Genomic DNA, 25169 nt, shown 5'->3' on the forward strand with positions numbered 1-25169 from the left:
CGGCATTTCCACGCGCCAAAATTTCTCGTCACTCATTTCTTAAAGACGATGCTTTTTTTGGTCTCTTTCAGCCGCATTATCTGTAGAGGCATGATGATTTCTAACTGAAAATGTGGGTTGATTCCCAAGGCAGTGAAATGTAACAGAGCGCTTTGCTAATTGACAACATTTCCGATCTACTGCACTTGCTTTCATACCATCAGCATTCCTCAGCGCTGGCTAACGTTGGCTGGTGTAGGCTATACTATGTTGGCTAAAGATGGCTAAATGTAACTTAAAATGGTCCTAACCCGAGCTGGTTAGCACATATTCAGAGTAAAAAAATATGAAAACAGCGCGAAATAAAACAGGGCGACATAAACGACAAAGAACAGCACTTGTTCTGTGCCGTCTTTCTTGCGTTGATTCATTTCTCTCTGATTTTAACTACGGCTAAGCTTTGGCTGATCTCGGCTAATCCTGGCTATCGGCTGTTATAACACGAACATTGTCTTCACTCAGCCTCATGAACCTCTGTTACCGTTGCCAGATTCTTGCGGACGCTGCTTACGGAACGTATATGCCCACCTGCGTACAAATATTGGAGGCAAATACAACGACTAGGTCCTAGCTTGAAAAATTAGCGCAGTTTACAATAAGTCGTTCAAGCCTGGGTCACAGCAGATCTGGTGGGGACGTTTCGGCTTCTTTTGTTAACCAATCTGCACAGAATGCTTGGGCGGTCATTGAGCGAGCGCGTGCCGGTTCATGATGATGATAATTTTCTATCTAAAACACACTGCAAACCTCGACCATAACCGCGCTGCTATATAAAAAAAGCGTGCATTTCGTAGCATTGTTCAATCCCAGTCACGCCTCCTGGCCATCTACACTTCTTTAAAATCATAAGTTCATCGAATAATCGACTTCGGCCTCCCGAGGCCACACACTGAAAGGTAAGTACTTCTACAGCCCAGCATGAGCTCTGTAAATCGCACCACCATCCCAACTGCCTTGCCATAGGCAGCGTGTGCGAGCCTTCAGCCGCGCGGTTTCCAAGCTGTGCGCACGTCCGTAGCCGAAGATGTAACCGAGAAGCTGGCTTCACTGTGGTAAGGGTCTTTCTGTGGATGAGCACGCTTTACAAGCTCCGTTTATTGCTTTTCTCTTCGCTTTCCTTTCCCCTTTTTTCTTCCCCCTAGTCTGATGTAGTCAATCAGAAGTTTCAACTCCGGTCACCCTTCCTGTCCTATACGCCTTTCACCTCTCTCTCTCTTTCTCTCTCTTGGCTTTACAGCGAAGCTGATATGGATAGGTGAAACCAAAATTCGTCAGTGCCATGTACCCAAAAACTCCTAGCGCGTATGTGCCACAGACCTCGGGCAAACCCCACTACTCAACACTGGTCCGCTAAAACTGAATAAGTCGTCCGTGTACAAAAACGTATGTGCCTCAGAAATTGGGCAAATGCCCCTACTCACCACTGGTCTACTAAAAATGAAGAAGGGAACACAAGGGTGGCAAACACCAGTTAATATTTCCGGAGGGACGTAACCAATAATTGAGAGACACTTTAATGAACGGTCGGGATCAAACCAGTGATAAACTCCGGGGCCGCACGTTTCAGCTCTGCTGGTTAACCATCCGTACAGAGTGCTTGGGCGGTGATTCTCATTTTTGCTTTAGTTTAATTTTATTTGTGTTAAAGCCCTGGCTAGGGAAAGGGGGGGGGGGTTACAGAAGGCGTGGATTGCATTAATTACCAAATCGTCACATGCTTTCATTGTGTAAGATTATTAGAGACTCTGTGCAATGTAGCAAAGGTCGTTCCAGTCTCCTGCTGCTCTGACAAATAAAAGTGACGTAGCGAATGATTTAGTGGGCGCCCATGGACGAGAAACCTGCAATAAGTGACAGCGGCGATGAGACGCGTAAGTGGCAGAGGTGATGTGAGCTCGCGACTAAGTACAGAATTAAAGGATCCATGGAAAACGTGATATGGTAGCAATGCGACACAGAAATGTTGAGTTCGGTGCTTAAAGATTCTAGCAAGCGTAACTTCGCATCCACGGTACAACGAAATGGTGTACCATGTGCTTCACTCTAAGACACTTATTTTCTAGCATCCGTGCGTTCCGGTTAGCTTGGAACCTTGCAAGCTGTCCGGAGGCGATACTGGGATTGAACAATGTTACGAAACTTCGTTTTTTTTTTTTATGGCTGGATCTAGCTGTCGGACGCATTTGCATCCAACGTTGGTACGCAGTTAGGCATATACAGTCATCGGCAATATGAGGGTTAAAAACTGAAATTACCCTTTAAAGGTAATAGCATCTAAACGCCGTTGACAAGCTAGAAATTTTGTTCACAACGCCAAGTGCTCAAGAGGAAAGGTATATTTTGCAATTCATAATGTCACATTCATGCCGGTAGATTACAAGTAATCGCTGATCGAACACGTATTCTGTGCTCCCCCTTGTATTGCTCATGACTGCACGTTCTGCAAGCAGCGACCCCAAGAATCTGGCAATGGTAACGAAAGTCTGAGATAAGTTATAAAACTTGGATTTTCTTGTTGACCACGTGACGCCTCAGTAGAACTACGCGCTCCATCGTCATCCATTTAAGCTAGTAATAATTTCTGGGGTTTTACGTGATAAAACGTCGATATGATCACGAGGCACACCGCAGCGGAGGGCTCCGGATAATTTCAATCACCTAACCACACGGGCCTCTTTAGGCTGCGCGCTCATTACGTAATAAGCTTACTTGGCACCCCGTCCGTAATGACACTTCGAATGGTCATGATGCAAATAAAGTAATGCACGCAGTGCATGCCAGAGGCACACAGACTAAAAACACATACCACAGAACACTACATAAAAGCTACTCAAATTATGTCTAACTAGGCGTATTTAAGTGGCTTTAAGGAAAGCTGTGAGTGCATTCGATGTGCGGGATTAACTATTGTGGAACAAGGAATGCCCTTGAAAACAACGTCCCTATTGGGGTATTCTCTTCGTCAGCCATACGTTTCCTCAAGCGGGCTAGTTTTAAGCTTATTAGCACAAATTATTGCACCAAATAGAATGCTACAAGAGTTCAGACTACAGCAAGTATTCTTTCAAGAACTCCAATTTTCATAATTTTCACGCACAGTGGCTGAGTCTTACTAAAGAAGAGGAACGCCAACCGCAGCCTATTTTTGAATTTCCTGCCACAACCACGCCGCCGGTAGGTGAATGGGGCATTCTCCCTTTAATGCGTTTTTTTAAATTATTTTTTTCTGTTTGGGACATTTGGCTCTGGAAACATTCTCAACACCTGTTAGCTTGGGTCCCGTCATCATGCATCATCATACAACTGCAGCGCACAAAACACTGGTACGAAGACGAACGGAAGTTATATAAAAATTCAACTATTGGAAACCTGGGCCTGTTGTTGCAGCATTGTTACCCACCAGCGCACGATCACGACGATGACAAGGAAGAACTGTGGTGTGTTCTTCCTTCTTGGCATCGTCGTGATTTGCGCTGGTTGGTTGCAATTAATAAGAATGTGTTGCCCCATTTCTGAGAAGATATGTGTTTGCCAAACTAATCACCCAACAACCTTGTATTAAAAAAAAGGACGGCCGCTACACAAGTAGCTGAACAGACGGCGTGTTTACCGACGTTCTCGGAGAGAAACACTGTAGCAGACGACACGCCGCACTCCATTCTCGCCCGCAACGCTCCTACCGGAGACGAATGACGCGCGCATGCGCTCTTGAACGGTACGAGCTCTTCTTCCTCTCCTCCTCCCTCTCAAGGCTTTCTGCAAAGACGACCGAAGAAGAAAATAACGCGGCGGAGTGAGCGAGCGTAGAGCGAGAAAGAACGGTTCAAAAGAGAGAAGTAGAAAGGGAGATTACAAACGGGGCGACTGGCCGAAGCGGCCAAAGCGCCCGGCAAGCGAGGGGAGCTCACAACAGCTGCGAGCGAGGCAAGCAGGCAGCGAGCGGCAGCGCCACTTCTTTATCCTCTCGTTCTCGCTGACAAAATGGCTACCGGAGCGCCGCCGCCGGCTTTCGGCGCGACTAGAAGTGCGGCGAGCGAAGAATACACTGATATGGAGAACAATGTCCGGCAATTTATTTCCTTAAGTCCCCTCATCATCGCTAGCGCTGATCTGATGCTTCGGCTCAGTTGCTTTTTGTTTCTACGTCGATTGCATTACGGGAACGATGCCACGACTCAAAACGGCACGTCTCCGTTTTTATGTACATCGCTTCTCTTTTACACCCTGGCGGCGCAGCCGGTTCCGATTTCTCCCGGCTGCAACGTAGCGGCGCACCCTAGCGCCCTCGCTTACAACGAAGAAACCGAAGGTCAACAGAACGCGCTCGCTCGCTCGTTGGGGTAGGACGCAGTGTATTTTTGCCGGCTCGGCTAGTGTTTGTCACTCCTTTTCTTGGGACCGGGTGGCCTGGTTGTGTCTTTGTCACAGCTTGTAAGGCTCGTGTTTTACTTCGGTGACGTATTGTATGTCACCTCGCTTTGAACGTTAGCGTGCAGACCGGTGTCAACGCTGACCGTACGCGCCTCCTCGCCAGGCATCATCGCCTCGCGCACGACTGTTCGCTGTAAAACGTAAGTGTGTATCTTTGACTAAGCCCACGCTGAAAAATATGTTACTACTAACAGTCGTTTTTGTTGATAGAAATTATGACTGTGTTGGAAGCTGTAACGCAGGTGGCTGCGCTCTGAATAAGCGCTCGACGTGATTTACAGAGAGGTGCTCGGTGTTGCTTTTGTTGTTGGAAGGACGCGGGGAGGCGGAGGCCGGTATCGCTGCGGTGTGGCATGCTGGGAAAGAAGAATAGCTGAGAAGGCGCGCCGTTTTTAAAAAAAAGCTGCTTGACGGGTCGGCTGAGCGGCCTGACTCGAGGGGGGCTTCTTGTGATCGGCTTTTAACGGCTATCTAATCATTGCCTGACGCGTTATCGCACCGTACTCTCTCTCGCTTTGTGTAGCACTTCCGTCGCTTCATTTTTGGTTTATTGTTTTTGTCAAAAGCACGCGCTGCTCGGCGTTAGAAGCCTAAGAAACGAAGGGTTGTTAGAAAAAAAAAAAAGAACGCCTGAGTATTTCCGTGGCCTAGTGATCTCTTTTATGCGAATAGTATTATAAAAAAATAATTCCGGGATTTTACGTGCCAAAACTAGAATATGATTATATAGCATACCTTAATAGGGGGTTGGAGGTGTGGATTATTTTCACCATCAGGCATTCTTTAACGCGCGCCTAAATCTAAGTACACGGGTGTTCTTGAATTATCGTCCTCCATCGAAATGCGGCTGCTGTAGGGGACTCGAACATGCGTCCTTAATCCCAGCGAGGATGCACCTTAGCTGCTAAGCCACACTGCAGGTAACAGTATTACTCCTAGTACCTAACCGTTTGTAGGGAGGGGGGGGGGGGGTAGCGATATATTATTAAACGTCAAATTGCGTACGCCTTGCATCACGGTGAACAAACGGCTTTTATGAATGTCTCTACACTATTTATTTTATTCCCAGCGAACGTCATTGACATGGCGGGTGACAGACAAATTGTAACTTATGATTAACGAATACAACTCCCCATTATTCGATATGGTATTGCAAATCGATTTGGTATTTCAGAAGAAACACCGCCATTCGAAGTTTATTTGATTTGTTATATACTCGGTAATCCGTACTCGCGAACCATAAGTATTAGCTCCGAGAAGTTGGGGTGGCGCCGCCTGGCGGGAGGCCTGGACGTCACGGCATGGACTCCTCGACGCCCGCCGTGACGCGCCAGCATATCATGCGCTTGCTTCGTACGCTGTCCCGCTGTTTGCGCTTGCTTTCTACCTGTCTCATGCTTCAGATGAATGACGAAAACAGCATCGATAATGTTCCTAGTAAAACGACAAAAAGCTGTACATTTTTTTCTTCATAGTCACCAACGGTGCCCGCACTCCGTCGTGCACACTTTGAAAGGTGTGATCAGGTTTGTTGTTGTGTTGCGCTGCTAACCTCGGGGATGGGTCTCATTCCCGACCACAGCAGCCGCATTCCGATGGGTGTGGAAAGCGACATCCCTCTGCTTAGATACAGGGGCACGTTAAAGAATTCGAGGCGGTCAAAATTAATCTTCAGCGTGCCCCACAATCATGTCGTGGTCTTGGCACGCAAGACACCTTATTCACATTATCATAGGTTGCGTTGTTCACGGGCATTCCTTTAAAAAATATGATGGCTTCGCCTCCACAAGTGTTATTTGCATCGGACGTATCTGCGATCTGCGGACAGCGTTTTTGCCGGTGTGCCAAGCCCCGCGCACGATTACAAAGACGCATGCAGTATTGAGTTTCTCAAAATATCTCGAAAGCGCTCGCCTGAGAAAACCGCCGCAGTTGTTGTTTTTCTGTTTCTTGTGTACTGGCTCAGTCCCCAGGCAGCACGCCGCCATTGGACCGATCTTGGCCCAACGTCGGCAAAAGGCGGCAGCGATATTGGCCCCACGTCGGCAAATCACGCTCGCGCTACTTTCACCCGCATCGGCCCGACGTCGGCTAGCCGCCGTTGGGCCGAGGCGGGCTTGCCGGCTTCGGGCCGACGTGGGCTAGCCAGCGTCGGCCCGAGACGGGCCTGGCGTTATTCAGCCGATGATGGCAAGCCGTCATTGGGCCTATGTATGCTAGCCGATGCTGGCGTGGTGTCGGCCCCGCCGACGTCGGGTAGCCGCCGGCGTGACCGTTTACACCCGTTATTATGTTTTAGCAGTGGTGGCTTACCGTGCGTTAAGTACGGTAGTACTGTACCGTCGTGGTCTGCACGTAGCTAGTTTATATGGAGACACCAGCGGTAGTTGCTCGATGCGTAAAGTAACTTGATCAGGCAGGCTGATACACGTGTTATAAAGTAAAATGGCTGCGTGCCAACCACGGCAGTTCGGTATTACTGTGGTTACTGTACCGTAAGCCAGCAGCGCTAAAATAGACTATTCGCGGCCCAACGGCATTCATCGACTGCCATTGGTGCCATATTCGAAAAATGCTTCCTAATTAGAACGACTGCTCCACTGATGTCTTAGTGTGCGATTAAGACCCACAATTCTGTCGAACCGTGCAAGCCCGAGAACGAAAGTCAATATTGTCTCTAAGACAACTAAATTAATGAAAGGCCTGCTGCACCAACTATGCATGCGTCTGAGAAATTAAGGAGCAACACATTTGCAAGGTGATAAACACAAATTTATTCACAGATATGAACACACACCAGCAGTTCCGGAATAATAATGCCATAATGAAATATCTAAACATTTATAGATACCGCAGCCAACATCTAAAACAAACCCACAGCCACCGTATTCCTCAAAAAAAAAAGCAGGACAATCCTAATCGAGAATGGGGTCAGGCGCAAAATCATAGGCGTAAGCAGGGTTCCCCTTCAGAGGGGAGGCGGGGGGCTAAGGTTCATCGCGGCGCCCCCCGCTCCCTATTAAGTCAACGTGTTTGGAAAACCTTGCGCCCACCTATTCTTAGGTGACTACGGGGGCCGGCCGCCCCCCTGCCCCACTGTGCACACGCCTATGGGAAGTGTTACGATCTCTTCAAGGTTATGCGCGGCACATTCACTATAAATATTGAAAGAACTAGAACGGGCAAAAATAGGAATAAGGATTAACGAAGAATATCTTAGCTGCTTGCGTTTTGCGGACGATATCGCGCTTTTCAGTAACGACGGTGCCGAATCACGAAAAAAGTTCTGGAGATGTAAACGATAATATAATAATAATAATAATATCTAGGGTTTAACGTCCCAAAACCACGCTATGATTATGAGAGACGCCGTAGTGGAGGGCTCCGGAAATTTTGACCACCTGGGATTTTTTAACGTGCACCTAAATCTAAGTACACGGGCCTCAAACATTTTCGCCTCCATCGAAAATGCAGCCGCCGCGGCCGGGATTCGATCCCGCGACCTTCGGGTCAGCAGTCGAGCGCCATAACAACTAGACCACCGTGGCGGGGCGAGATGTAAACGAAGGCAGCATTACAGTAGGATTAAAGACGGACCCGAAGAAAAGAAAGGTAATGTTAGGCGGCTTTCCGAAAAAGCGAGATTAAGAGTGGCAACTACACTAGAAGATTGTGTATATGCGTGAGCTAATTACGAGCAGAGGAGCACCCCCCCCCCCCCCACGTTCATTAAGTTCACCAAGCAACGGTAGGCATTCGCGACACATGACTGGCAATTAAACTAGCGTTATCCTTTAAGCGGAAATTGCAATTTTTTCAGTGATAATTTAAGGGCCAAAAAGATGGATAAACTGCTGCACGCGACGCGAAAAACATTGCGAGCGGTACCACAAAATCCCATGAACTCTATATCTAAACAAGGTAGACACGCGCGCATTCCTAATCTAAAGGTAGGATTGTAACAGAAAGGAATTGTGCATAAAAACCACTCACGTGTGCCCGTTGGATCGCTAAAAACACGAGCCAATCAAAAAGGCAAGCGCACCATATCAGAATACACAAAACACGATGGTCAATGGAAAATACGCGATAAGAAGAGAACAAAAATCTGATGACACGTAACAGTAGTGAACACGTGGCCTTATATGAGGTGAGCGAGTTCAACATGGAAGCAGGGGGCCACTGGTTTCTCGCTGCGGTGATCTCTGCCGAAAACAGTGCCGGAATCCTGCCGCGTATCCGTCTCGTGCACGACTTTGACTTTCCACCAGACATGTCCGCACACCGCACTTCTTGAAGAATTCTGCTGGCCGGAGTGAAAAAAACCTGCTCCCGCAGCTACGATTGCCCCTCCGTCGGGACGGCCACCCTACCCTGCCTGGTCAAGCAAGTTTCGCGACAATGACGCTGAACGAGGGGAAGGCAGGGAGGGGGGGGGGGGTAGAGGTTGAAGAAGAAAAAAAATACGAATTCTCCCTTCTTGAAAGCAAGGCTCAGCCTACCACAATGGTGTGCGTTCCCCCCAGCATTTCTATGGGCATGCCGTTTGAGAAAGGCGTTCGTGGAATTTTCAATGCATCGCTTGTTGCCACATGTCGCTACATGAAAACTTTGCGTACACCACGTTGGAGCCCCATTTTTCATCGTATTTCGCGTGCCATAATAATAATTTTATGCGACTATTTCTGAAAGCACGTGGGAAGCAATCGTTGAGCGAGATTTTTACTTGAAAAAGATATGTATGTCACAAAATGGACGGCAACGAAGCACAAATGCGAACTGAAAAACACGTGGCAAACACGTGTTTGTCAGTTCGTTAAAGATGGTCAGCGGGCTAGTTGATTTGTAAACATTCAAACTACAAAACGTGTCTTCACTTCGCCCGGTCTTTTTTGCACCATACCTATTTTTCTCAAGTAATGAACCAACTAGCTCAGCAACACGCCTTGCTGAGCTTTTTACTATTTTCATAAAGTAAAATTATGTGACATCACTGAAGCAAATGCGCTTGTTACGCTTGACCCAAACACGCGCGTGAGTAAATATGTGTAAACACAGAGATCGGAAACTGTCCGTGTAGTATATGAGCGCCAGCGCCACACATTGAGCGGCTGAAAGGATATAGCGCTATAAATATGATGACAGGCTCGATTTATGCACAGAATGAGTATTCACATAAAACTTCTTCCGCTAAAAGCATTCGTGCGGGAATGTTTGGGTGAATTTTGATGCTGGATACATTAGTGAAGTCGGCCGACCCGTGGCAAAACCATTTACGAAACAGAAGTACTTCGAATTTGGCCCATGAAGTTAATGGTATGTGTTATAACGTTTCAACATTTTTGATAGCGCTGAACAACTGGTCAACGAAGTGGCTATCTAATTTGAGTCAGTTATTCTTCTAAAGACCATCTCTTTATGGTTGAAAAGTGACTGTGCTAGTGGTAGTTGTTAGTCATTGTCATAGCAGAAACTAATAAGAGAATGCAAGCTATTCAGTCGGCGATACTTCGCGCTCCGAGTCGTACGTGCGGCATTAGCACGGTACAATATTTGAACTTTGTTATTTGTGCTAGTACAGCAATCCATGTAGCGGTATTCTGCAGCTTAAGCTACAAATATTCAAGTGCCTAATGCTCTATTGCATTACGATTATATCCTAGGCGGGCGAGCTGCCGGGCGCTTCTTCGGCGGGCTAAAGGTAGAGCGCAACGTCGAGGTTATTCTCGTCACTGACGGCCGGCAACACGGCGTGCAGCGTCGTTGAGAGGCTTCCGTGAACTAGTTTGAACGGAGTCATATGTGCGCCGTTTCTTACACTGCCGTGTTAACTTCAGGTTATGTGCCGAAGATATTATGGCGTCCCATGTCATGTGTTCGACGTACAGTACATTGCCAGCATGTCGGCGAGGGTTTCATTTAGCCGCTCGGTGAGGCCATTCGCCTGCGGGTGATGTCCGTCGGTGACTTGTGTGGCTCTATTTCAAGATGGTTTGCGTTAGCTCTGCCGTAAAAGCTGCACCTCTGTCGGTGACGAGGACTTTTGGAGCGCCGCGACGCAGGAGGACGTTCTCAACAGGGCATGTATAACTGCCTGAAGGGAGACAAGAAAGTTCCAACATCGTCGATAAGCCATCGGCTCCGCCGATGTCAGCTGAAGCACGGCAGAATGACGGCATGCTCGGCCCAATGTTGCCGGTGAAAACCATCGGCTCGGCCGATGTCGGCGGAAGTACGGCAAAACGGCGGCTAACTCGGCCCAGTGTTGCCGGTGAAAGCCATCGGCTAAGCCGATATCGGCGGAAGAACAGCAAACCGCCGGCAAACTCGGCCCATTGTTGCCGGTAAAAGAAATCGGCTCAGCCGATATCGGCGGAAAGACGGCGGAACGCCGGTAATCTCGGCCCAATGTTGCCGGCGAAAGCCCAACACCGGATAGAAGGCGGCAAAAACGGCCCAATTTTGCCGGCGAAAGACAGCGGCTCCGCCGATATCGGCGCCAGGCCGGCAATGCTGGCCCGAGGTGGGGCCGCGCACAGCCGCCGTAAAACCAATATCGGCCCGACGTTGTGTGCTGCCTGGGTCATCATGTTGTTTAGTTTCACGTTTTCCTCGCAATAATTTCAGGGCTTGATTTCGCTACAAAAACAAGTGAGGTTAATTGCGGAAACTTCTTATTGCTGTCAGACTGTGTCTTCATGCAGCATCGTAGCAACGGCGCTGTTACACTTGTATAAGTACTAGTTTAGATAGCCAGCTCGTAAATTATTTTCCCTTGCATTTGATATACCCGAGCATCATCAACCTTTATGCGGACATGAATTGCGAGACCATTCATTGACTCATTGAGGCGAAGGACGTTTAATTAATACGTAGGCCACCTCGCTGAGAGCGCCATCGAAACAGTTCAGAACGCTCATTTCGACTTTCAGGCGTTTGTTTTGCAGGCGATTGCTAACAACAGTGCTCCCACGAGAATTGAACATTACCGCTTGTGACCCGGTGATCGGACCAGCAGTTCGTGCAAATCAGGGTGTACGGCCACATAATCCCAGACGAGTGTTGAGGAGAAATCTTTACATAATCCAAGTATACTAACATCTCAGCGTTTCCGACAGCATTGTGTGCGTGGCAGTATTATGCTACTTATTGTTCCGGGTGTATGATTCTTTATGATAGAGAGATTCATCTAAGGTCTCCTGTAGCGCAAAGCGCAATTCTGTCAAATTACCTATAATCTGCAAAGGCAGACATAACTTGTACGATAAACCGCAATGTAGTTAGTGAACTGAATACGTCCTAATTTCAATTGTAATTCTTCGGGACGCATGTTCTAACCGTGGAGTCTACGCCAAGTTGTAATGAAGTTAGAACCATTAGCGTCAATTTTATTAGCACCGATGTCTTGTAGTATGCTGTGAAAACAACGAATGTCTTGTTCTCGTGCATCACCATTTTCACGGTGAATTTTCCGTTCGGACGGGAATTTGCCCATTATAAGCTATATTATCCAAACTTTCCACATTGACTTTCGCTGGTAGTGTAAACGACCACCTTCTACCTTGGGAGATTTGGCATCGCAAGAATGTAATCACCACCGTATTGCGAGAGAGTGGGTGCAAGGCGGGCGCGGAAAAAGGCGATCCTCGGCCGCGGAGCAAGGGAGTCCTTGCCTTGACGTCACATCGCTGCGACTGCCGCGCCGCCAGTGTTTGTTGTCGGGGCTAATAAAACTCGCCATTGACAAATAATATTCTCAACTATCTGACGGTTTCGTGCCGCCGCCCGCCGCGGTGGTACAGTGGTTACGGTGCTCGGCAGCTGACCCGAAGGTCGCGGGTGCGATGCCGGTCACATTTCGATGGAGGTGAAGTGCTAGAGGCCCGTGTACTGTGCGATGTCAGTGCATGTTCAAGAACACCAGATGGCCGAAATTTCCCGAGCCCTCCACGAAAGCGTGCCTCATAATCATATCGTGGTTTTGGCATGCAAAACGCCAAATATTATTAGTTTCGTGTCGTATTTGAAACTTGGAGGCTTCACTATTGCGTGTCAAACACGTGAATATTATTCGTAGATAATTTTTCGTTGCAAAAAAACTTGCACGCAGTGTTTCGTCAGGGCTTGTGTTGTGTGCTCCTTCTCCTCTGACCCATTTTCGCGCTGTTTTTCATAGAAGTGACATGTTCCAACTGGGCCTTGAAGATACTGATTGCATAACTTAATAATGCATTACTGCGTGTGCAGCAGGATTTCGCCTTCAAGTGTTACAGAGAGCGCGACATGTTGCCGATTTTTCTTTGTTTTTTTTTTTTAAAGCCGAGCTGTTAAGCTTTTGGTTATGCCGGTTCGCGTCAACAGAAAACTATCATCAGGTACGGGTTTGAGCCAGAGAAAGCGGGCAATCCAAGTCGAATTTCCAAGGAGGCTAGTGAAGCCAAGCCCAGGAAGATACTAATTACTACTGACCGAGTCGAACCTAATTAAACCCAGTTAAGTCTAATAAGTGTAAATTAAGACTAAACCTAATTAAGACTAATTAAGATGTGATCGAACAAAGCCCACCCGAGATACTTGAGTTTCATGTGACCTAATTATGATAAGCGTAATTAAGCTAATTAACCCTAATTGATATTGAGCCAAGCCAGGACTAGCTAGGAGACCACCAGCTCCGCTGGGTCTCAGCCTTGCGACTCTAGTACAAGCTGCCACATTTGTTTTTCTTCGTTGAAAAGGGCGCCAGATTCCTGCGCTTCAAGCATGGATGCGGAAGCTACCGAGGAGTCCGACTCCTGTCACAGCCCGGCCCCGCTAGAAATCTCCCTGGACTGTTCGGACGCGGAGTCGTCCAGCTGCGAAGCTGCTGCTGCGCCATCTCCAACGGAACCCGTCGAACCTGCTCCATCACCGGCGGAAAACAACAACGCATCGAAGAAAAAGACCAAGAAGAACGGTCGCAGATTTGCCGGTTCACTCTCGATGAAGAAGAAAAAGGAACGCGACTCTGCTTCCGGAGCGGACACTGCCGGCGGAAGTACGCGGGCTCCCCGGAAGCGGAAGTCGTATTCCGTCACGGAAAAGCTGGCCCTGGTAGCCGAAGTGGAGGCAGGACGAAAGAAGGTGAGCGAATGAAAGTAGGTGGCATCCCTACTTAAAGGGACACTAGAGAGCTAAACGATTTTTCTCGCATTAGTAAAGTAGTCTTCCACGATACCAAAAACACCACGCTTGCTGCGAGAAGACGCTTAATAAGCGAGAGAACGCGCGAAAAGAAAATACACGTGGCGACGCCACCTTGGAATTCCCGCAGCATTTGCCGTGACGTCACATATTTTTGACGGCGCCTGCTTGGGCCTACGTAGTTCTTAATCGGTGAAATCGAAGTACATTGTCCTCTGAGGGGGCCAGAGACTTGACATAACGAGTTTGTGGAAATTTCGTCGAGCCAGTGGCGCCAAAATACGTTAAATGCTCTTTGAAATCCTTTACGTCACGAATTGCAAAGCTCGGCGCGATATTTAAAAATGAAACTTTGAACTTGGTTTTCTCCTCTAATAATAAACATATGGTGGTGAAATAAACTACACAAGAGTTCTCCGAGCACACTTTATCAATCTAAACCAATTCATTGTTTTTCTTTAGTGTCCCTTTAAACACGAAATATCTCGTATCAACTCGTATGAGATTTTTCGCGTAACCTCAAATGTGGCACATTCGGGTGGTCGTTTGAGAGCGCTCTGACTATGTTTGAAAGTGGTGAATACGACAGCTTTAAAGTTATACAACGAGAACAAGCCGGTGTGCAAGTTATGCTCCTCCTTCCTTGCCACCTATTGGCCCGATTACTTTAGTAGTAATGCTTAGTTGCTATTTGACATATATTTTTCAGAGCCTCCGTAGCACTAGAAAATCGCCATTATTCTAGTAAACACATTCTCTAACACGTAATCTCTTCGGAATAGATACCAAGCATATATGTCTATTTTTATGTGAAAAAAAAAAAGATCGCCGCTGTATTTTTTTATTAAGGGAAGAACAAAAGCTTATTTCTTCACCATTTGATCATCAAATGCTGAAGTCATAACCAAAGGCTCAAAATAATTGATCCTTGGGTTAGTTGGTCGTGAATAACTGCTTGAGATAAATTAGCGCAAAAAAAGGGACACAAGACGCTATAATGTGAACACAAGAAGCTGAAAGCCCTGTGTGGCTGCGCCTCGACTACTAGTCAACAGCAATCCCGTCGTGTCCGTGAAGGTACGCTGACACGAACGTGTTAAGGCCTGAACACACGTACGCGTTGCAGCGCGTCAACGCGTGACTTTCTGACGCGGCGCCGCGCCCTCTCCCTATGGAGACAGAGGGCGCGCAGCTTCGCGTAGCCACGCGCCCTCTCTCCCAATAGAGAGAGGGCGCGGCGCCGCGTCAAAAGGTCACGCGTTGACGCGCTGCAACGCGTACGTATGTTCAGGCCTTTAGTGTACGTAGTGTACACGTGCAAACGCTTCCATGTACGGCTTCACATCAACTATTCAACGAGGTCTTTATTCATTATTTTATTTATGTTTTTATTCATTATTCATTTTATGGCCCCCATTTACCACGGGCCGCGGTGTACGGGTATGCGCCACAAGTGACTGATAGTTTATAGGTACCCAGGAACGGCGAGAACAGACATTGGTAATTTAAATGCGAGAGCGTTAAGAAAAAAACTGACATCGGCAACGTTGACCCGACTGATGCAAAGAATAAAAACTAGGATCCCAGCAGGAATCGAACCCAAGCATTCTGCTTGGCAATGAGGCATTCTACCACAAAGCCACGCCAGATCTAGAAACTGCTTTGGAAAAACAGCTTATGCAGGCGCAATGGCGGTGCAACGTCAATTGTTGTTGTGGCGCTGGCTGTCTAATTTTGCAAGAAAGCAACAAACACTGCATATGTACTACTACGATACAGGCGTCATATCAGGTTAACGTCGTCAGTGGTTCCAGTGTTGGCTCCGCTTTTATTAAACAACTCAGTTGTATAATAATAATAATAATAAACATTTCAGTTGTATTCCTAGGATTCAGCATGCTATATCGAAGCATTGCTCGACACCGGAGGAATACATTAACGAAACTTACGCATGATATTCACATGATTGCACCATAAAGTGCACTTAGTTCCGATAATACTTGCGTATGTGCCCTTACGTGAGGACTGACGTTACGTCGCACCATAAGTTACCCTTTAAACGCCAGTGTTGTCGACGCGCCTGGTAAGCCCACGATGTGCACACAGCTACTATACCTACAAAAACGCGTCGATCCACCTCCGTAACGCTTGGCTCAAAGCCATAAAATACAACATAAAAGTACTTGCTGACTACTTCGCATGAAACTGATACCAACAAGGCGTGGGATCTGCCGTATGTTTTGTTTCTATCATGTACTGCCATCTTGCATAGAAACAGATTGCAGCTACGTAGTACTATTGAGAGCAGTTTGAGAGGGAACACGCGGGGCGAAACAAATTGTGAAGGGCGCCACGGTACCGCTAACTGCTGGCATTCCTTCCTCGCTGATATCAAACGGCAGCTGACTGCGTGTCACCGGCTGCTCGCGGTGATAAAACGGGTAGGCCACGCAGGGCACGACAATGAGCTCAGCGCCAAATACTGCTTTTCCAGTAGATTGTACGTGTGCGCGCGCACGCGCGTGCCTGCGTGTGTATGTGTGTGTGTGTGTTCGTACTTTTGAACGCATTCAGCTCTCAAAATCAAGATACGGAATAAAAATAACAGTGCTGCTCTTTGCTGCGCGTGAACGCTATAGCAGGCTCTACAGCATCAATATCTGTGTGGCACTTTCAGCGTGTCGTAAAAATAGACGCAGGGTGGGAGTGACATCGGTTCGCGGAAAAGCGTCCCCTTTTCCACTATATTTTTGACAGAGCCATCTGAATGTCGGTCTAATTGGGTTTTCAGGCCATTTGCCACGCGCTCGCGTGTCCCCACTCATATTGCTGACGGTAGCGCATGGGCTATTTATAATCATCACAAGTATACAGAGTAATTGGGAAGAAAACCCTGGAACTGATTGGAGTTAAAACACACACACACACACACACACACACACACACACGCACACGCACACGCACACACACACACACACACACACACACACACACACACACACACACACACACACACACACAGAGGACAGCTGTTGCGAACTTATGATGCAAGCAAAACACAATGGCTGTTATCTTCATATGTCAGAAGAAACTCGATACGCATGGCTTGGTTCTTATGTGCTCGAACTCGAAGATCAAGCCTAAATATCAGTGGGATTCTATTAGGCAGTCGAAGTTGTAGGCACGTCAAGGAAATCAAGAGAGGTCTGAATTTGATGCTAACGGCATTGTTGTGCATTGAGCAGCAAGTGGGAAGTGACTGTCTGTGCAATTTTTAACAAGGGCATGTTACCGCTTCTATGATCGTACAACGCTTGTTCCGTTTGAAGATGCTCGCGATAAGATATGACACATATACTCAAGCAAAGATGGATGTCATTGAACACGGGGTATCGCATGGAGCCAACGTTTAGAAAAGTGGCCATGTCTTCCTCAAGGCAGCAAATGGCTTGAAGACAAAACCACTTGTCGATGGATGGATGGGGCTGTATACGCTTTTGATCGGGCGGCGGCTTACGACACGTAGCTGTAATGTTGGCTCCAGCTGCACCTCATGTTCAAGAATATTAATATCTTCAAGCCTCCATCGTTACCGAACTTCTGTCTTGTTTGGATATGCTTATGAAGCAACTAACAGCAGTTGCTGTTAGTTGCTAACAACATGTTCTGAAGCTTCTGAGCGAACGAAGTGGTGTGCCATGTTACGAAATGTAGTACCAGCAGTTGTTCTTTCGCACTTTCCGTGACCCCTTGAATATGTATGCACTTACATCCCCGCCACGGTGGTCTAGTGGTTACGCGGTGCTCGACTGCTGACCCGAAGGTCGCGGGATCGAATCCCGGCTGCGGCGGCTGCATTTTCGATGGAGGCGAAAATGTTTGAGGCCCGTGTACTTAGATTTAGGTGCACGTTAATGAACCACACGTGGTCGAAATTTCTGGAGCCCTCCACTACGGCGTCTCTCATAATCATATTGTGGTTTTGGGACGTTAAACCCCAGATATTACTATTATTGAAGATATACTGGTTCGATGAACTCAGAACATCGTAGTCCTTGATACTGTCTTCAGAAACATGTGCTGCCGCTAAGACAGGGAACACCAAAACTCTCATCAAGAACCAGAAAGAGCGTTACCATTATGTTGCCGATTGAAGCATCGGTTGTGCCGAACGTCGTACATCTGAGTTGATCCAAAAGGGGGCCTTGTCAATCGTATCCGAAGTAGAATTGGTAAGGCAGCATTGTTAACGAGGTGCGACGCAGCAGGCAGTACAGCGGATCGAAGACGTTTGTGTGTCCGTCTCTGCGCGTTCTGCGGTCGCCTGTATTTCTTTTTTTTTGGTCTCTTCGTGTGCGCCTCTCCGAAGAACTCGTGAAGGTACGCGCAGCCCAAAGGGAATATACGGCTCTGGGTACGCGAATCGCGTTCAAGATTTTGTGGCTGGGACGGACACGCGCTGAAGCCCAGAGCCGTAGTATGGCGCAGCGCAGCGCCGACATACAGCGCAGCGCCGACATCAGACGAGCGTCGAGCCACTGCGTGGTTGCGTCTCGCCTGGCAGCGCGCTGTAGTCGAGATCGCGACGCAGATAAAAAAAAAACTATATCATCGCCGCAAGTCGCGGCGCTTGCTCCGCAGCTAGGCACAACATGGTGCAACAAATTAACTGCGATTACGGCCGTTCTGAAAATGTTTCAGTAGCCATAGTATGTCATGGGGCTCGACTTTTGACCCGAAGGGCGCCGAACCGAGTCCCGGCCTCGGCGACCGCATTTAGGTGGAGGCAAAATGCTAGAGACCCGTGTGCTTAAATTTAGGCGCACGTTAAAAATGTTTTATTTAATTATTTTTTTCGTGCATTTCCTTTAATAACTGCTGTGCAGCCTATTCCCCAAGTGGGTATGAGCCATTCTTCTTAGGCAACAGCAACAAGCTCTATCCTGTCTCTTATTTCGCTGTCTCGTCACGCTATCGGCCATAAGCAGGCACTGGACACACAGGTACCCTTGCGGTTCATGATTCAGCGTTGTAATTCTTCACGCTCATTGAACGTGTAGTACCGGCGTTACAAAGCTTCGTAGGCAGAAATGGTAGAGGCCCGTGTGCTGTGCAATGTCAGTGCACGTTAAAGAACACCAGCTGGTCGCGAACTTTTCGGAGCCCTCCACTATGGCGTCTCTTGTAATTGTATCATGGTTTTGGGGCGTCAAATCCCAGCATTTGTTATCACAAAGATTCAGTCTAGAGCTCCAATAATTGTCGGGGTTTTACGTCCCAAAACCACGATGTGATTATGAGACACGCCGTAATGGAGGGTTCCGGAAATTTTGACCGTCTATAGTGTTCTTTAACGTGCACCTAATCTAAGTACACGGGCCTTAAGCATTTCGCCTCCACCGAAATGCGGCCGCCACGGCCGGGATTCGATCTCGCGGCCTTCGGGTCAGCAATCGAACACCATAACAACCATACCACCGTGGCGGGTGGAATGCAAGGCTCGGTGCTTGGGATCTGGCAGACCACATACTCGTGCGCTAGTACACCACCTATAGGATAAACGTGGATTGCACGGGACGTCAGGGAAGAAATTTCTCACCTTAGTGGTACTCTAGCGCGACCGAGGTGACTTCTGTAGAAGATGTGGTCACTCGTGCATTGCTTTGCGCTTGGGGGTGATAGTTTTTTCAACAGACTATCTCTGTTGTAGACTTGGCTCTGGGTTGAAGGCGTGCCAGTCGTGCTGTCAGGTTGCTTGCTTACGCAGCTCCTCGTCGTGCTATAGTACCCTAAGATGGCGTCCACGATGACGTCATTGCAAATTAACCTTAGAAAAAACTTCATCGATAACCGTACGCAGTGTAGCCCAATGAAGGTGTAGGCCTAACGAAGTCTTCCTCGTCGCAGGTTGACATCTGCCGCGAGTACGGCATCTCGGCCTCGACACTGGCGAGCATCACCAAGCACAAGGAGCAGTTCATGGCGGCGTACGAGGAGAGCCGGCTGAAGGCCAAAAGGCTGCGCAAGGCCACCCGCGAGGATCTGGACCGTGCCCTGCTACGCTGGTATCACCAGGCCACGGCTTCCGGGACCCCCATCAGCGGCCCGCTTCTGCAGGCCAAGGCGGAGAAGATCGCTGCGGATCTCGGGTACGAGTATATGCTATTCCACATTTTGAATAACTGGAACAGACAGACAGACAGACAGACAGACAGACAGACAGACAGACAGACAGACAGACAGACAGACAGACAGACAGACAGACAGACAGACAGACAGACAGACAGACAGACAGACAGACACATACACACACAGACAGACAGACAACGAACTTTATTTGATCCCGAGGAGTTACTGACAGGATGTCCTAATGGTGGGCCTTTGTAACCGCTGGCCGCGCCCACGTAGAGGACAGAACGCCGTGGCACTCCGTCCTTTCCTGGGCCCGCTGGATAGCCTGGCCTCGCTCTGGATAGCCCGGCCTCCTCCCATTCGGCTTAGCTGGAGAGAAGGTTGTTAGGCAACGCGGGACATCGCCAGAGCATAATTGTTTTTGGCTGAGTTGGTAAGTGCTGAATGAGACGATGCGTAGCGCAAAACTAAAAGAAAGACGAGGCAGACAGGAGTGCCGTGTTTCTTTCTACTCCCGTTTGCCTCCTAGTTTTTCCTTTCGTCTTTTGCGCTACAAATAATGCAGTATACTAATTGTTCTTGACACTTGGAGCCGCTCCTCAACTTCCACTGAGCTGTGCTCTTTATCCTCCTGAGTTCCGGGTTAGATTTAGGTTCACAGATTTTCCTGAAACTTTCAAAACTGGGTGTGTAGATAACAAAGATAAAAAGTGATACTTATTATTTCAGTAATGTCTATGGTTTTGGTATGGCGTGATGTTCAATATATTCGTGATACACGACGTGATATATGGCAGCGTTCTACGGCGGACGCCGTAGAACGCAGCTTCACTGAACGCCGCCACGTTGTCTTTTTTATTTTGGAATCCGCTGGCACAATTTTGACAAAACTTCACAGATGGCACTAGTAGGCGTCCAAAATATTGGACAACTGGTTTTTAAGGGTGAAAATACGCTGATGTCTTCGTAGTGACGGAGTATTTCATGTCCAATATATTGGACAAATCGCCATAGCTGGCACTCAGGAGGTTATACAGCGTTTTCCCACCTCAACCCCACTCGATAAAGTCGGAGGCCCGCGCCGTCCCTTCAGTAGACAACTCACGGTAATTTATGACGAGCATGGCATTTTCTACCTAGAAGTGTCCCTGTGGTAAATTTTATGGATAGAAGAAGTGCTTCGAGTTCGGGGCAGATGTCTTTTCGGGCAAATGTCCTTGTCTCGAAATTGACATAATATTACAATTATCATGCCAGAGACATTCTTAACACTAGTCGGCTTTTACCGGAAATGGGCGCTGGATCTTGCAGGTACGAAAACTGCTCAGTGCCCAACGCGTGGATCGACCGCTTCAAGAAGCGACACGCGCTCACGTACGCCCGCGAGCGCAAGGAGATGGGCGCCGACATTCCGGACGTGGACACGTGGCTCAACACGTCGTGGCCTCAGATACGCACCGGCTACTCGTCCTGGGACATCTTCAGCGCCGTCGAGACCGGCCTGTTCTTCAGGGCACTGCCCAAGGAAGCGGCGCAGCTCAACGGAGCCAGCTGCGAGCATGGACAACTGGCCCAGGACAGGCAAGTTATCATAATTATTGCTGAAGTTTTACGCGCCAAAACCACGACATGATGACTGCTATAGCGCGAAATGAGGTCTAGGACAAGGCGGCTCACGAGGACGAGCGCTTTTCCTCGCGTGTGTCCTTGCCCTATAGTCCGCAGTTCGCGCTATAGCAGACATCATGACATACCAACTATCCCAAGCCTCCACGACATAATTATGAGGGACGCCGTAGTTGGGGTCTCCGGAAACTTCGACCACCTGGGATTCCTTAACATGCACCAAAGTCTAAGTACACGGGCCCCTAGGCTGTGCTATGGCTGAGCAGGATGCCGCCAAACACGAGGCGAGTGACCTTGGCTTCACTGGACGTTGGGTAGGGTGCACGGTGCAAGAAATACTTTAGGTGAGCGAACGCCAGGACTACACGCTGCGCGACTAGGTTCTGCTTCGCAAGCAGCCCGAGAGATGGCGCTACCAACTTCGGCCCGGTAGGCTGCCTTGACGACCGCGCGCCTCGAGGCACTCTACGACCTGTTCAAGCGGATGCAACGTCACCGTGTGCACAGCGGCCGGAGCCTGCGCCTACTGTTGCAGCTCTTCCAGTTAACGAGTGTGCATATAGCGAATATGACGAATGCAACGGTGCCTGAAGTATTTAGTACAAAAAATAGCACCTGCTTGTCATGTTCAGTCAACGGATACGGTCGCTGATGCGAAGCACATCCATTTGTCAAACGAGCGACGCTATGAGCGACGAAACGGGCCGTTCGCGCTACGTGACGCGTGGTCGATATTGCGCAATAATTAGGTTTTTCAGATTTGAAAACCGACGCCCACGTGCGGGATCTGCTTTGCGGAATTTACCAGCAGCCCGCCACGGTCCTCAGTCCGGCGCGTCATCTCTCGGCACGCGGAAAACGAGAACTTAGTCCGCCTCTCCCTAACAAGCGCTCCCTCTGCGTCGTTCGCTCACCTAAAGTATTTCTTGCACCGTGGTTGTGTGTCACGAGGCACCAGCAGGGTGGTCACTGGACAAGAAGCTAGATGCCACCTGGCAGTGAGCTCGCGAACTAGGCGTCCCGACTTGCCAGCCATGGCTCAGCAGAGTGTCAGTGGGCAATGACGTCATTGTCACTGAGCATCACGTAGGAGAGCAGTCGTCCAAATCTCACGCTTTCCCTCGGCATCGGTGGAATTATCCGAGGCTTCCCATTCAGTGGCGCGTTATATTATTGCATAATCTTTCTGAAGTGCTGCTTCTTAGCATCAGCGGGGAAATTTTGTTCTCGCTTCTGAAAGCACAGCGTGTCATAATGGAATGAGAGAATGCGCCGAAGAGGTTCAGCTCGTATTTAACGCGATATGGCTCTAAACAAACTGAAGTTTCAACTGCGTTACAAATTGTCGAATATTAATCCCAGATATCGCATTTTTTTTCCGAATTCACACCCGCAAGCCGGCGATACTGTGAGCTACTGTAAGAAGCGTACCACGCACTACCGCGAGCCCTTAAGACAATTTGCAAATACACCTTGACGCTTAGAATTCTCGACATCTTCTCTGGATACAAGTGCGCGGCCTTTTTCTCTGGCTAATTCTGAAAACGCTGTATAGTATGACGTACGCACCGCAGTCGACCGCCTCCGCGACTAAAGAAATAGTCCCACTCATGCGCTCGGCAATGTTCTCCGAATGCGGGGTCACCGGCCGTCCGCCTTGTGACGTCAGTCTGGAGTACGTGCCCATTGGTGCAGGCTTGTGTTTCAGGCTTGTGAAAGGCCGCAGACTCATAAACTTGTATCCAACTGTAGCAATGAACTGTTATTCACAACGTGCTTACAGGTTTCTCAAAAATGAATTTTGCACTAGATCATTTTCTGTTTATTTCCAGGTTCACAATCTACCTCTGCACAAACATGACCGGCGACGAACGGAGGCCGCTAGTGGTCGTGGGCGCGTCTCCGCTGTCTCACAGCATCGTCCTACCGGGCCTCACGTACGCCGTGAACGAGAAGTCGTGGATGACGCGGCGGGTATTCGTCGAAGAGCTGCGTCGTTGGGACCACGAGCTGGAGACCCGCAAGCGAAAGGTCCTACTTCTCGTGGACCAGACCGGGTGCCACGAGCTGGGCAAGAAGGCCAACCTCAAGAACATCGACGTCATATACCCGCCTCCCAACACGAGTGGCCTCCTCATCCCCCTTGATCAAGGGGTCGTGCACTCGCTCAAGCGAAACTACCGCAGGGCGCTCGTGGTCCACACCGTGCTTCAGGAGATACCCACGGTCCTACAGGTCCACGAGGCCCTGCGACTTCTCGCCGTCGCTTGGAGGGACGTCAAGGACCGGACCGTCAGGTCCGCTTTCGGGGCTTGCGGTCTTCACAGCATCCACCATCTGAACGACAGCGCCGAAGAAGACGGCGACCGCGACGAGACGGACGACCCTCTCGAGCTGTGGTCGTCCCACTACGACCTGCCCGAAGACCTGGTCGACGGCATCGGCGAGTTCGAAAGCATCGACGAGTTCGTGGCCACGTCGGCGAAGCTGCAGACAGACCAGGTCGGTGACGACTCCGGCGAACAACGGCTATCTTCGTCCAGGACCGACGGGAGCGCGCTGTCGTCCAAGAAGGCTGACAGTATAGCTCCGTACGAAGTCCTGGACGCGGTGGACTTGCTCTTGAAGTACTGCGAGAACTCGCCGCTCGGAATCAGCAGGGCCGACGCCGAGAAAGCGGCCGTGGGACTTAACGCTTTGCGCGCCAGTGCTCAGGTAACAGCTTTCAAAAGAACGTACTCCCTGGACTCTAAGTGATGTGCTGGACACCGAAGCATTTCTCGTCAGTTTGAAGATGATCCGTTGGAGATCTGCCAGCCGTTCAGCTACGACCACGTATAGGTTGATGTGGACGCCGAAAGTGACATTTGCTGGCAGGCTAGTTGGTTATGCATAGTTCATTCGTATAGCAGAACAAACGTAACAATTAACCAAGAAGGACAGCACTCTGTCTGTGCCTTCTTGGTTTCTCGATACGTTAGTGCTGGTATAACTGTGAACAAAAGCATGTGACTTCACAGTTTTGGGACGACTCTTTATACAGATGCGGTCATGTCAGCGAAAAGCATTCGCAGTCCAAGATCGCCGGTGATGTGTGGTGGCATGGATTTCTTTAAAAAAGTGCTGTGTGTTTTGTAAACGTGCTCGGGGAGCTCCAGTCAATACTCACCACTTGTCCTCGTAGAACGACTTTTGAATTGCACTGAATGGCTTACCATTTACCGTGCCACTTCTGAAACAGACGCCCCCGAAAGTGCACACGCCTAGCAGTGTACACAATGAACGCTGTCGGGTCAGTCGCTGTTTGAACGTTCTATGAAAGCAACTCGAATTGTGACGTGAACACCGTAGAGTTCAAGCAGTAAATTAGGCATTACACTACCGAATGTCTGTAGGCAAAGTCTGACGAAGCTGATTGTGTCGGTGAAGGTGTAAACGTAGTCACGCTGTGTGCCCAGGGCTGTTGAGACAGAAATAAAGGACCATTTCTGTCGACTAATTTGACGCAAGTAACTACAGGTTTCTGCCGAGCTCACGCTTTCAAAGCATGCGAGGAAAGTGCATACGCAAAGCCGCATGGTGATAATAACTGCACGAGCTTCTCCTTGGCCAGGTGAACTCCAGAGAAGCTCGAGATGATTCAGTGGTGGTTTAGCATGAAATGTGAGGAAAATCTGTTAGTATGTCATCTTTAAAGTACGCATAACTACCTCGATAGCCAAAACTACCCAACGTCAAGGTCGGCAAGGCGCCTTTGACAA

At 48.9% G+C, this 25169-nt stretch overlaps 1 protein-coding gene across 1 annotated transcript; it reads left to right on the forward strand.

Moving 5' to 3' along the window:
- The first annotated feature begins 4522 nt into the window (after positions 1-4522).
- On the forward strand, positions 4523-24922 carry LOC119407267 (tigger transposable element-derived protein 4). Its single transcript, XM_049419998.1, has 5 exons — positions 4523-4610; positions 13206-13590; positions 19558-19799; positions 21094-21363; positions 23241-24922. The coding sequence occupies exons 2-5, from the start codon at positions 13231-13233 to the stop codon at positions 24163-24165; spliced, it is 1797 nt and encodes a 598-aa protein (XP_049275955.1). The 5' UTR covers positions 4523-4610; positions 13206-13230; the 3' UTR covers positions 24166-24922.
- The last annotated feature ends 247 nt before the right edge of the window (positions 24923-25169 follow it).

This window comes from Rhipicephalus sanguineus, chromosome 10 (assembly GCF_013339695.2).
Source record: "Rhipicephalus sanguineus isolate Rsan-2018 chromosome 10, BIME_Rsan_1.4, whole genome shotgun sequence".
NCBI lineage: Eukaryota > Metazoa > Arthropoda > Arachnida > Ixodida > Ixodidae > Rhipicephalus > Rhipicephalus sanguineus.

What these genes read in the sequence shown, in the direction of transcription:
- LOC119407267 (XM_049419998.1), top strand. Translation starts at nt 13,231, where the DNA reads ATGGATGCGGAAGCTACCGAGGAGTCCGACTCCTGTCACAGCCCGGCC. An exon ending in AAGATCGCTGCGGATCTCGG is followed by an intron (nt 19,800 to 21,093) that starts GTACGAGTATAT and finishes TGGATCTTGCAG; the next exon opens with GTACGAAAACTGCTCAGTGC. An exon ending in GGACAACTGGCCCAGGACAG is followed by an intron (nt 21,364 to 23,240) that starts GCAAGTTATCAT and finishes GTTTATTTCCAG; the next exon opens with GTTCACAATCTACCTCTGCA.